This window comes from Quercus lobata, chromosome 7 (genome assembly GCF_001633185.2).
Source record: "Quercus lobata isolate SW786 chromosome 7, ValleyOak3.0 Primary Assembly, whole genome shotgun sequence".
NCBI lineage: Eukaryota > Viridiplantae > Streptophyta > Magnoliopsida > Fagales > Fagaceae > Quercus > Quercus lobata.
In genome coordinates, this window is record NC_044910.1 from 14,650,606 (window position 1) to 14,663,764 (window position 13,159).

A 13,159-nucleotide genomic window follows, 5' to 3' on the forward strand; every position below is an offset into this window, starting at 1 on the left:
TTAAAAGACACAAGTCTATAATATTTCATGAGAGCCAATACAAACATGTTATACATACATAAGATAAAAGCAAGGATAACTACAAGCTTAAAACACAAAGAAAACAATACCAAAAATGGAAGAAAGATAAGAAAAACAAAGACACACTTCAGACAAATTCAACAATAAGTATTGGCCGTGACAGCATGTTTGGTAAAGTTCCTTAGACCAACTCTTATACATGTCATTCTCAAAAAAAAAAAAAAAAAAAAAAAAATCTTATACATGTCGCATATTTAACAAAATAATAATTAAAAAAAACATTTTTTTGATAAAATATTATTTTTTGATGACAAAATATATATATATATATATTATTAAACATTTGACATTGTTTATTGTCGTATAAAATAAGGTAATAAAATATGTATATGTCTAAAACGCACGTAAAATCCGCGAGAAATTGAAGCATCCGCCCCCCAACTCATAGCTGCCAGCTTTTTGGAAGAAAAGAAAGAAAGAAATAGCCAAAAGAGTTTTTAGAGAGAGAGAGAGAGAGAGAGAGAGAGAGAGAAAGATAGCATCTTTCTTTGTTGGTATAATCGATCTGAGAAAACAAAAATTAAAAGCTATTGGGGAGAGCAGAGAGGCAGCTGGTTTTTCTTTTGATCCAACAACCTCTTTTCTCTCTCTCTCTCACCTGGATTTTTCAACTTCCAGTTCACTCTCACATGCATTGTGTACCCAAATGATGGGAATTTTTCTGGTTTTGTGTGAAGATTTTTGTGGGTTTTGGTGTGATATATGCATTGGATAGTGAGGAGTAGAAAGTGGGGTTGTGATAAGAGAGGGTTCTGTTTTGGTTTTGATTAGAAATTCTAATCTGGGTTCTGGGTTTTTCTTCTTCTTAGTAACAGTATGGACCCGAATGATAAACCCAGACGGCTGTACAAAGTTTGGAAGGGAAGTAATGTGAGTTTCTCTGCCTCTCTCTATGTCTATGTCAATTGGTTTTGCTCTTCATGTTATGCTAATTTTCAGTTCATCAACTGAATTGGGTTTCTTAAATTTTCTTTTCTCTTTTGAATGACTATAATAAAATCGTGACAACTTCACCAATTGTATTTTCTTTGTATTGGGGTCCACTATTGTTCATTGTTTGGTTGGTGATTATTTGATTTTAGATATGTCTATTGCTATTTTTTTGATCGTGATGATTGATCCTCTATTATCAATAACTGGAAATTGTACAATTGCACTAGTTAGGAAGCTCTACTAATGTGATTAGAGACAACAAAAATGAAAGAATCAAAGCTGATTGTGGGAGTTTTCTTTTGCGGGTCTATTCAGTTAGTTTAGTATTCTTTTGGATTTTATATCATCATACCACACTAGTAAAAGTGTGAGGAAAAGAGGTTAAATTTTCAATTGAAGCGAACTAAACCAGGTGAGGACGGTGCTGGATAAACTCATTTTGGAGTCACAAAATTCTTTTGTTGGTGGTAGACAGATTTTAGATTCAATGCTTATTGCTAATGAATGCCTAGATAGTAAACTGAAGTGTCAGACTCCAAGGTTGGTGTGTAAGTTAGACATCGAAAAAGTCTATGATCATGTAAGTTGGGACACTTTGTTCTATTTGTTAGAGAGGATGGGCTTTAGGGGTTGATGGAGGAGATGGTTAAAGGTTTGTGTCACTATTGTCCGCTTCTCAATTTTGATTAATGGATCTCCTGTTGGTTTCTTTGGTAGCTCTAGAGGCCTAAGACAAGGTGATCTGTTGTCTCCCCTTCTTTTTCTTTTGATCATGGAGGTTTTAAATCGGATTCTGAAGAAAACTGAGGCAGGTGGTCTCATTCAGGGTTTTCATGAGGGACCTATTAATTCTACTGGTATCGTATTTCTCATATTATATTTGCTGATGACACCATTCTTTTCTACGATGCTTCTAGGGAGCAGTTGCTATCCATTAGGCTGGCTTTGACTTGTTTTCAAGCCTTTACTAGTTTGAAGGTGAATATGGGGAAAAGTGAAATTGTCCTTATTGGGGAGGTGAGCAACATTCAAACTTTGGCTAATATTCTTCAATGCAAGGTGGGCAGGTTGCCTATGATTTATTTAGGAGTGCCATTGGGTACCTTGTATAAGACAACCTCTATCTGGAATCCGATTGTAGAGAGGATGGAGAAGATGCTTTCAGGTTGGAAGCGGCTTTATTTGTCAAAGGGTGGCAGGCTCACTTTGTTGAAAAGTACCCTTTCAAGCCTTTCTACTTATTACCTTTTCCTTTTTACTGTTCCTAAAGTTGTGGCAATGAGATTAGAATGTATTTAGAAAAATTTTTTGTGGGGTTCCTCAGTTAAGTGCTTTAAATACCCCTTGGTGGCTTGGGAAAAGGTTTGCTTACTGTGCGAGTTGGGTGGTTTGGGAATTTGAAATTTGGTGTCGTTTAATCAGGCTTTATTAGGGAAATGGCTTTGAAGGTATGGCCACGAAACTACTCATTTGTGGCGGAGGGTCATAGCCATGAAATATGGGGAGGGGAAGGGGGTGGAGCACTAGAGTTTGTAGAAGGGCTCATAGTTGTGGTTTATGGTGAAGTGTTAGTAAAGGGTGGGAAAATTTTTCTAAGCATTTGTCTTTTGTGGTGGGGGATGGTTCTCGCATTCTTTTTTGGCATGATAAGTGGACTAGGAAAAATTCTCTTAAAACTCTTTATCCTCAGTTATTTGTGTCTAGCCAATAAGGAAGCTTGTATTTCTGAAGTGTTAATCTTCCAGTTGGTGATAATGATAGCATATGGAGTTTAAGATATTATAGGGAATTTTATGATTGGGAGTTAGCGGCTTCCTACTCCCTTCTTTACTTCATTCAAACTCAGATTCCTAGGGGTGGAGGTAGTGACAAGCTTTGTTGGAGCCTCAATGGAAGTGGGAAGTTTGACGTTCGGTCTTTCTATCATAAGATTTGAAATGTAACTCTTTCTACTTTCCTTGGAAGGGCATTTGGAAAGTAAAGGTTCCTAAAAGGGTGGCATTCTTTATGTGGACAGCAACTCATGGCCATATTCTAACTTTGGATAATCTTATGCTCCGTGGTCACACTTTGGCGAATTGTTGTTGTAAGTGTTGTTGTAATTAGGAATATGTGGATCATCTACTGATTTCCTGTTCAGTAGCTCATTCTTTGTGGATGTATATGCTTCGGTTGTTTGGGATTGATTGGGTCATGCCAGGTTCAGTTGCAGACTAATTTTTTTATTAGTATCATTGGCTTGGGAAACATAATTCTGATATTTGGAATTTGGTTCTAGGATGTTTAATGTGGACTATTTAGATCGAACAAAATTGGCATTCTTTTGAGGATATTGGGAAATCTCTGGCTTAGTTGTTAGATTTATACCAATGGACACTATTTGATTGGTCTCAATGTTGGGGTCTCTTGGATTGTTCTACACTTATGAATTTTTTTTTTTGTCCCTTAGAATAGCTTAGTGTCTGTTTGTTTCTTTTTTCTTCCTTTATCTCTCTGTTCACTATCGTGAACGTTGGGTATTTTTCATGCTTTTCCTTCTTCAATAATATTTTTTCTTACTTATGAAAAAAAAAAGTTAAATTTGTCGTTAACTTGGATGGAAAAGTATGACATCATGTGAAAAGACCCAATTGCCCCTCAATCCCTTAAAAACAAAAAAGAAATTACATTCTATTACCCTAAACTATACTCTTGATTACACTTTGCACCATAAACTTTAGATTTCCTTTCAAGTCATCGGCAAACTTAACTTTGGGGTGTAAAGTGTAACTGGGGTCATAGTTTAAGGTGCAAAACGTGCATTTGAAAAGTTTAGGATGCATAGTATAATTTGGAGTATAGTTTAGGATGATAAAGTGTAATTTTCCTTATATTATTTGCATTTAAGTTCCACTCATTTACATATTTTTTATCCCTTCCTGTCGTCATTTCATTATTTTATTGATGATTGCTAGTTTTGCTTGTTGGATTGGCAATTGGATGAAGTTCTTTAGATGTTCATCTTTTTTATTTATACAATGTATCTTTTCATGTATGAATAATTATCAGCCATGTATTGCAAGCTAATTATCCATCAGGGGGTCTGAATTTACCATAATGATTATGTTTTTCATTATTTGCTCTCTCTCTCCTTTCTTTTCTACTGTTATCTCAATTATGTTGATTGATAAGTAGATAGAGAAAAAAACTATTGTAATGGTTCTTTTGTGTATGCATGCATTGTCTACAGGTAGGGAAAACTTATAAGCCATTCCTCTCTCTCTCTTTCTCTCGTACTGTTATACCAATTATCTTGACTGACCAGTAGGTAGAAGAGAAAGAAACTAATGCAATGGTTATTTTGTGCTTGTGTGTGTGTGTGCGTTTGGGGGGGGGGGGGGGGGGGGGGGGTGGAGGTTGGGTGTACATGAGAACCTTAAATCCTAATCAGTTGCATCTAGGCTTATTGAGTTACTTTGAATTTTACAAGGTCATGTCATCTTCTCAGCAAATAACAATGATGAAGAAAATAGTCTCTGTCTTTTTCAATTTTATGAGTTCTTGTCGTCTTCCCAGCAGATAACAATGATGAAGATTAAAGCATATGTCTCATTTTGTTTGTCCAATATTCGATTTCGGGATGTCCTAAAGTGTTCACTTTGACGAGTCAAAAGAATCAATTTTCATAACTTTTTTTACTTACCTTTTCCTTTATTAAGAAGTCAATGCTTCTTTTCCAATTGCTTTATTTGAGTATAAATTAAGGAGGGAAATTTTGGAAATTGGCAACTTTTTATTTCAAAGATAATTCATTAAGAGGTTGGATTTTGTAAGGTGGTAAAACAAGTTGGATGGAGGGAGTAATGATTATAGATAAATGATCATTTCGTGCACAATTTCTCTCTCACAGTCATGTTGGATGGTTGAAATAGTAAAAGTTTAGATTTTTATTAATCTTTTCTTGAGCCTATAGATTTTATGCCCCCAACCCCCTGCCCCCTGGTAATCAGCAAATTTGATGCATTACATACATTACTAAATCTTCTCCTTTCACTAAGATAGTTTCTTGTGACTAGAATGGGTGCTTAGAATTTTAGATTTTTGCAGTCTCTTTAGTGAGTAAAAGTGTTCTTGTTTATTTACTTTTACTTAATATATATAATATTTATAGCTTCACTGTCTTTGAAGTTTTGTCTTTTGGTTGATAAAGAAGCCAGCTGTTTAAATACATGTGGTACTGTTGCAATATAACTGAAGATTGAGAAGTAGTATGGCATACTCACGCTGATGGTCTCTTTTCTTGGCTTTACAGAAATTTTTCTGTGGTGGGAGATTAATCTTTGGGCCTGATGTGGCATCTCTGTTTCTGTCCACACTCCTTATTGCCGTCCCTGCAATTACTTTTTCTATAAAGATTTGTCTTAAAATCATGGATATGAAGAACAACGATAACCTTCTTTGGTATTTTGTATTGATTGTGGGTTTATTCATCACTGTTTTGGTAAGTTTTTCTGTTTTATGTCTATCTAGTGATGACTATTTTGAAAGAGAAGTGCTACATCCACAATATTTTCATAACAAATCATAGGTGGTTAGTTGTTATTGATTCAAATTTGAACCTACCACTGAGATTATTTTTGCCCCTACAATAACAACTAGTAATAACCTGCCACTTAGGATTTGTTGTGAAAATGTTGTGGACATAACATTTCTCATTTTGAAAACTATGCATGTGCTAACTGCTAAGCCCCAGTCCTGTGTTGTTGTGGACTCCATCCTCACTAATTGGACGTTGCAAAAAAATTTCATGAATGCATTTTTTATGTGAACCCACATGTGAAAGAGGCAGTAAATGAACAAAGAATATTAGGGAAGTAAGGTACCACATGAATTTGAAAGAAGATAAAAAAATGTGTAGTCAAACACTACATGGAAATGTAATGACTCAGTTTTGTTCTACCCTCCAAGCCTAAATAATTAAGTTGGAAGATTTTTGTGTATGTTTTTATTGTTTTAGTGGCATGGCCAAGCCTTGCTCCAAAGAAAATATCCAATGGAGAGAGGTGGGCAAGTAGCTAAAAGATGAATATAAAATGTGGCTATGGACCTTGGTGTCAAGGTTTGGTTCCTCACACACAAATGGCCAATTAGCTTTTGGGACAAGTCTATTTTGTTTTAATAGTATTTAATCTTTTGTGCTGTATGTGCATGATCAATTGTTTTTGGATTTCAGAAGATTACTCTGATGTTTAACTTTTCAAATTTATGGAAATTACCATGAGGTACACGTTACCTTTGTCTTTAGGGTATTGGGTCTATTCCAAACTATGGACCTTCTCCATTAGACTCTAGTAAAATCAAGATTCAATGGTTGCATTTCCATATGTTATTTGAATTTCCCTCAGAATTGTTCCTTCATGCCTTTTTCTTGACACTTACAATAACTGCTTCTTCTTGAACTTACAGTATCAATAACCCCTATAAACTTTCTGCAGGATTTATCATTTCTCTTCTTGACCTCTAGTAGAGATCCTGGAATAGTCCCTAGAAATTTAAGCCCTCCTGAATCAGATGAAGCATTTAATGTAACTACCCCATCGATGGAGTGGGTTAGTGGGAGAACACCTCACTTGAAACTACCCCGGACAAAAGATGTGATGGTGAATGGTCACTCAGTAAAAGTGAAGTACTGTGACACTTGTATGCTCTATCGCCCGCCTCGTACTTCTCATTGTTCCATCTGCAACAATTGTGTCCAGAGATTTGATCATCACTGTCCATGGGTTGGGCAATGCATTGGATTAGTAAGTCTCATTTTTCTACTTGCAGACTTGTTGAAAAGAGAGAGAGAGAAAGAGAAGAAAAGCTTTAAGAATATAATTCGAATTTATATTACTTATGGTAAACCCATCAACAAACTGAATGGAGATACAACTATTCTTAAAGAAAATTTTCTGGCTCTCTCTCTCTCTCTCTCTATATATATAAATTCATGATGAGGGTTTTACCAAGTAAAGAAAGAGAATTTCCATGTAGATTTTAATCTCTGGGCAATTCAACTGAAGTAATTAGAAGAGCTGCTACATCTAATCAATAGGAATGCAATGGGTTGAATCTGAGACAAGGAAAGTCTTCCCAAACCAAACTTTGTTAGACATTCCATATCCTGAACTCTTTCGAAACCTGATTAGAGTTAGGAATTCTACCCCAAGCTTGTCCTAATTAAATCTGGAAAAGGCAAACCCTACTAAACCCACTCAATATTAGTTTCGTTAATGTTGCTTGTAGAAAGATAAAATTGCATAAAAACAGGCAAAAAAAGAAGAGATAATGACAATGAAATAATTTAGTGAAGTAATAATCTACCAACCATGCTGCTTTCTCTGTAAATTACTATTTTGTTTTCTATTTTGTCATGTATTTTGAATTACTAAAAAATCTGTGCAGTCTGATTTACTGACTTTTGTTGCTGTACTCTATGGTATATTTTCATTTTTTCTGAAACTGTGGAATCTTTTATAACTCTACTTTAAGTGACCAGAACATGCAGCACATATTGTTAACAGATGGATTGGAAGTCAATCTTGTTGTTTTCTGTCTAACCGCATGACCAAGATGTTTCCAAGGTGTATCATTGGAATATTTACATTTTGAGTTTTGCATTGCTTCTGTATGGATGCCTCTGCTTTACAGTTAAAAGCATGGGGATCTCAGAAATTCTGATAAATTCTCTTGCACTAATTAATTACTGGATTATTTTGGTCCCTTTTCTAGAAAAACTGTTGAATTTCTGGAATTTCTTTTTCATACATAAGGTGTTTGAAAGTATTTTCTGGGAATGACTCTAATTAGCAATTGAAAAAGATCGGCTGTGCCCTGATATTGACATCATTTAAATGCCCACGTTTTTGGTACGATATGAGTGAATGTTAAAGTGTTAGTACCTTTGAGTTATAGGTTACACAATATGATGTCTCGTTGTTTGGGACAATTGCACCTCGACCCCCTCCAATTGCTCTTTGTTAGAGGATTGCTCCTCTTCAGACATTGTTTCCTGTCAATGCTGAGGCTACCTCAGTGAGTTATTTTATACTGACTGTCACGGGCCATGCTATTTTTGAGCAATAGCCTTGTGGCATTTGTCTTGGGTACCAACCAAGAATTTCACCAATTAGTATCCTTGCGAAGAGCACACACGTGCAGCCATGATTATAATGCAAGGAAACAGTGAATGCCCAATTTTAAGGCAGCAACACTCTTAATTTTTTTTAATAATTATGTGACTAGTATTTATCAATTTTTTGGGATAGTAACCAGTATGTATCATGGTTTGTACAGAAGGAATATTTACAATAATCCTTAATCCTAGTATGACTTTTTAAGCGATAAGAACCATTTATATAATAAAGATGCTGTATTTAATTTAGATGATATGGCTTAGGAAATGGATTCTTTTAAAATCTATTTGGTGTGCAAATGCTACTCAAATTATTTAATAATATATTATTGGATCTAACAGTAGAAGTACATGTTAATCTGCTTGCAGCGTAACTATCGGTTCTTCTTCATGTTCATATCAACTTCAACCATCTTGTGCATTTATGTGTTTGCATTTTCTTTGACCAACATTCTTCAAAAGAAAGGCCGTTTTTGGAATGCTGTGTCGCATGACATCCCATCGGATTTTCTCGTAGTGTACTGCTTCATAGCCGTCTGGTTTGTTGGTGGCCTTACAATTTTCCATTTCTATCTGATTTGCACAAACCAGGTAATCTTATTACTCAAAATACATATAAATGAATGATTTATGCTGTATATTTTACTCAGTGTGCTTCATTATGTCTCAATTATGCTAATGTAGTTATGAATATGCCTTATGTATAGGGCGTCAGTAGATTTATTAACAGGTTAGATTATTGCATCTCTAAGGGTCTGTTTATTTAATATCATGTTCAGGTTTTGAAAGGAGTGCTCAAAGCTTTTTTGTATTATTATCTGACTGCACAAATTTTGTAGCTTCTATAAATTACATCACATTATATGTTTTGACTTATCTAAAGAAAAGAAAAAAATGATGTTCTGGAATACAGTATCAGAGCTATCTATTGTGGAAATTCATGTATACTTTTATTGCACTCAGGAAATTGCTTAAAAGTGTATACTTGGTTTTTAAAATAGTAACATTATTGCAAGCCACCACCAAGGGTGGGAAGCTAAGTGGCAAAGGCTTATGGCCTGTTTGGTACATAAACTTAAACACATGTTTTTCAGTTTTTAAACAATATTACATGTATTTCCACACACTTTTTCACCCACACGTATTTCCAAAAAAACTGAAAAGTATTGTTTAAACACACGTACCAAACGGGCCCTAATCTCATATGGTTTGGTTTGGGTCAATGTCCTGAGTTCAAACCGTTGGAGGCATGATGTTGGTTCACTGAAGATGACTGCCATTTGATGCTATTGGGACCTAGGGAGAGCATACTGACCCCTTATTTTCTAGGTTGCTTAGACATTACTTCCTTAATGAGCAGAGGCTACTGTGGTCACACTCCAATAGGGTCTCCATGACCTTCCCCCTTCCCCCCCCAAAAAAAAACTCTCCAAAAAAAGAAGTATTGCAAGCCAATTAATTTATGAGATTTATCATGTTTATTCTGTCTGATTGCCATGGTGTGAATGGGTCTAGGCTACTAATGGGACCATGACCTGACTTTTAATAGACATTTTCACTACCATGTGCTTGTCTAATGTCTTTGTTTTCTTTTGCGCATGCAAACTGCCTCATGTATCTTCTTCTTTCCTGTTTTTTTTAATGGCTTTCCTCCAGATGTAATGGATCATATATCTTGAATTAGTATTCAACCCCATGTTATATTTGTTTTGATTCAGACAACTTATGAGAACTTCCGCTACCGATATGATAAGAAGGAGAATCCATATAACAAGGGAATGATGGGAAACCTCAAAGAAGTTTTTTTCTCTAAGATCCCCCCTTCAAAGAATAGATTCCGATCATTTGTTAGGGAGCAAGAACATATGGTGGTAACATCTGTGACTCCAAACAATGGGGAATCTTTTATAAGCTCAAAGGAGAAAATTGACATTGAAATGGGAACTAAGCGTGCGGAGGGCAGTGGTTTCTCACTTCCAGAAATATTGCGGAATTTGGACTATGATGACTTGGTGGATAATATAAAGAGTACAGAGGAAGAAAGAACACCTGCTTTTGACTCATTATTGTCTGTTGAGCAAGAACCAAAAGAATCTGTTCCAAGCTCCATTGGTCAAGATGGGATGCAAAGCTCATCTTTTGGAGATGGAGCAAGATCTATTCAAAGATCCTCTACTGGAGATGGTGTTGGGGAATCTGATCAGAGCTCCATGTCTGTCAATGAAACAAAAGCAGTTGAGGGAACTGATGACGCAAATAACTCGCACCAAACCGCAGCTCCAGTTTTTCAGGCATAAAGGTGTTTCCTTGCTTCTTTTCCTTCCAGCAATGCTTCTATTGTTTTGGACACTAAAACTAGTACATTTTGATTAAATATTTGAAATTAGGAAGAAAGATATGATAATGCAGTGTCTCATAGCTTAAATCTAGCCAATTTTGGTGTTAAAGAAAGCTCATTGATGGTTAGCTTCCAATCGAAGTGCAGATGCATGGACAAACTTTGATATATTATATTGGTTTCTTTAATTTTTAATAAATGGCATGTCTCATTGCCTTGTGCAAACCACCTTGCCACGATATGTCAATTAAAGTTGAACATTTTATATCTGAGGCAAGATGCACTATAATTTCATTAGCCTGTATAAAGTTATTCACACCTTCAAAAATGCCGCTACGGTATTGATTTTTAATTTTTTTAATAAAAAAATTCTGTAGTGTAGAGTACTTAACCCTCCACCCCCCCACCCCCCCAAACACCAAACCCAAAAACATAAATAAAAGAAAAATTACTGGGTTAGCTTATTTGAAGTACCTTCATTTATGAAATGGACTTTGCTATTATCTAATTCCTTTTTTTTTTTCCTTTAATTATTGAAGTGAATTATCATTAGTGGTAACACCAGATTTGGGTGCAGGACGTTCTTCTATGGCTTGTACATCTTGGTGCAGATAAAACGGATTTCTTGTTTCTCAAGTTGCAGTAGTTCATTGCTTGTGAGGGGCCGCGACTTTCCAGATATAGAGGTTGAATACAAGCTCAGGGATGTAATTTTTATGCTGGAAAGCAGAGAAAATTGTTTATATGCCTTTTCATCTATTCATTATAAAGTTCAGATCCATGCTGTTATAACCTGTATATGTCACTGTTCAAGATAATACGGAAATGTGGAACAAATTAACGTCACAAAGTGTACAATGATCTATAGATTCTGTTGTAGGATTTTCCTCTACTTTTTTTGTCTGCCCCTTCAATGACTCAAAACTTGTATTTGGCTAGACTTGTGTATAGCTGGAATTCATCTTTTCTGATAAACTGGATTGACTTGTATTGTATTTAAAAGGTGCAAGGTGCAAACTTCGTTTTGTCCATTCGTATCTCCTTAGACTCTTTAAGGACTCAGTGATAAGGACAATGAAATCTCAAAAGGTTACTTGGTGTTTGAGGAAAAAAAAAAAAAAAATTAGAATCTAAGAACCACCACTTAGAGTTTGAGAATGATGTGTGGGGCTGTATAGGTCCTTGTAGCTGTGATATCTTTCTAGTTCTAGGATTTGTAGTGAGGCTTGCCATGGACGTATTGTATCAAGGATCATGTTGTGAATGGCTCTGTTAGTGATAGTTTCTATGTTCTTTCTAGTAGGTTTCTGTTTCTCCACACCCAGGTAGTTTTGGGTTTATTTCTGCTGAGAAGAAGATGCCTGTGTTGGGGAAATATTTACCCTTGAAAACTTTAGAGACTAGCAGTTTAGGGCTTGGGTTCATTTGAAATCAAAACCAAATATGGGAGAAGGATAGGAATCTAGAAATCACTTTTTGCACTAACGAGCACTACAATACAAGGAAACTTTTAGCTCAAAATTCATTAAAAAAAAACAAATTGGGTCTCCAAATTATTAGTTAAAAAAAAAAAACTAATAGTCATATTGATAAAATTTCATGGAAATTTAAGTCCCATTTTTGGGAATTTCCTACAAGCTCACACAAAGAAAAGCCCAAATTATTTATGGGGTGATCAGTTTCTATGTTCTTTCTTTAGGGTTTCTTATATGCTAGAGGGTTCATGGGATTTTCATATGGGGGAAATGAAGGGAGTAGTAGGTTTGGGAGGGCTAAAAAATGGATCATGTATTTTCTTGGGCTTATTCATGAACCTAAACTTGGAACACTTGTAGAAGTTGAAGGTCCACATAAACACAAAAAAAAAAAAAAAAAAAAAAAAAAAATTGGTTTCAGTAAAGGTATTCTGCAAATAGGTTGGCTGCATTTAAGGTATTCCGGCCACATCCCACAAATTTAGCAAGTTTCTAAAGGGGTTGTTTCCTGGAAAATTATTAGGTATTTCCGAAGTACCATCAATGCATACTCCCCATTCTCACATGAATAGTGGGACCCACCATTCATGTGAGAGGAGGGAGTACGTATTTATGGTATTTTGAGAGTACACAATAATTTTCCGTTGTTTCCTTTCAAAAAACTCAAAACGCCGGATTGGTCAAAAGTTTGCCCAAAATAATCATTAAAGTAGTTGATCCTATTATCTAACCAAGAACAAAACTCAAGCTTGCCATTTTTTTTCTTCTAAAATCCAACAATCAAAAGCAGGTTCTTATGGAGAGATGTATAATAAGATCTTTCTTAATCTATTACAAACCCCAAAGAATGAGGCAAGAAGGGATCAACTTATAACAATCAATTCTACTCCCATATTCACTACTTTGGCTTAAAGCAAATACAACAACTTAAAAATATAGTGTTTGTGTGTCTAGTGGCACAAGTAGAGTTATTTCCCTCTCTTTCATCGCCTCCCTCAATCTCCCCATTTTTTCTAAAAAAAAATTCCCTTTTTTATTATTATTTTTATATGTAGAATTGAAGACAATTATTTGTATCATTTGCCCATTTTGTTATGTGAATTGAAGTCAATTATTTGTATCATTTGTTCAATACTTGATAAACAATCCCCTTTGTTTTCATTATGAGCTTTTGTC

The 13,159-nt window shown here is 35.3% G+C and overlaps 1 protein-coding gene across 3 annotated transcripts; it reads left to right on the forward strand.

Moving 5' to 3' along the window:
• The first annotated feature begins 420 nt into the window (after nucleotides 1-420).
• Nucleotides 421-11,537, forward strand: LOC115952951 (probable protein S-acyltransferase 4). 3 transcript variants are annotated; one of them, XM_031070323.1, is made up of 6 exons: nucleotides 421-951; nucleotides 5,306-5,494; nucleotides 6,489-6,797; nucleotides 8,540-8,761; nucleotides 9,889-10,469; nucleotides 11,048-11,537. In XM_031070323.1, the coding sequence occupies exons 1-5, from the start codon at nucleotides 898-900 to the stop codon at nucleotides 10,465-10,467; spliced, it is 1,353 nt and encodes a 450-aa protein (XP_030926183.1). In that variant the 5' UTR covers nucleotides 421-897; the 3' UTR covers nucleotides 10,468-10,469; nucleotides 11,048-11,537. The 3 variants fall into 3 exon arrangements, with proteins under 3 accessions (XP_030926183.1, XP_030926182.1, XP_030926184.1); XM_031070322.1 differs by having other exon boundaries at nucleotides 422-951; nucleotides 11,086-11,537; XM_031070324.1 differs by lacking the exon at nucleotides 5,306-5,494 and having other exon boundaries at nucleotides 422-951; nucleotides 11,086-11,537.
• The last annotated feature ends 1,622 nt before the right edge of the window (nucleotides 11,538-13,159 follow it).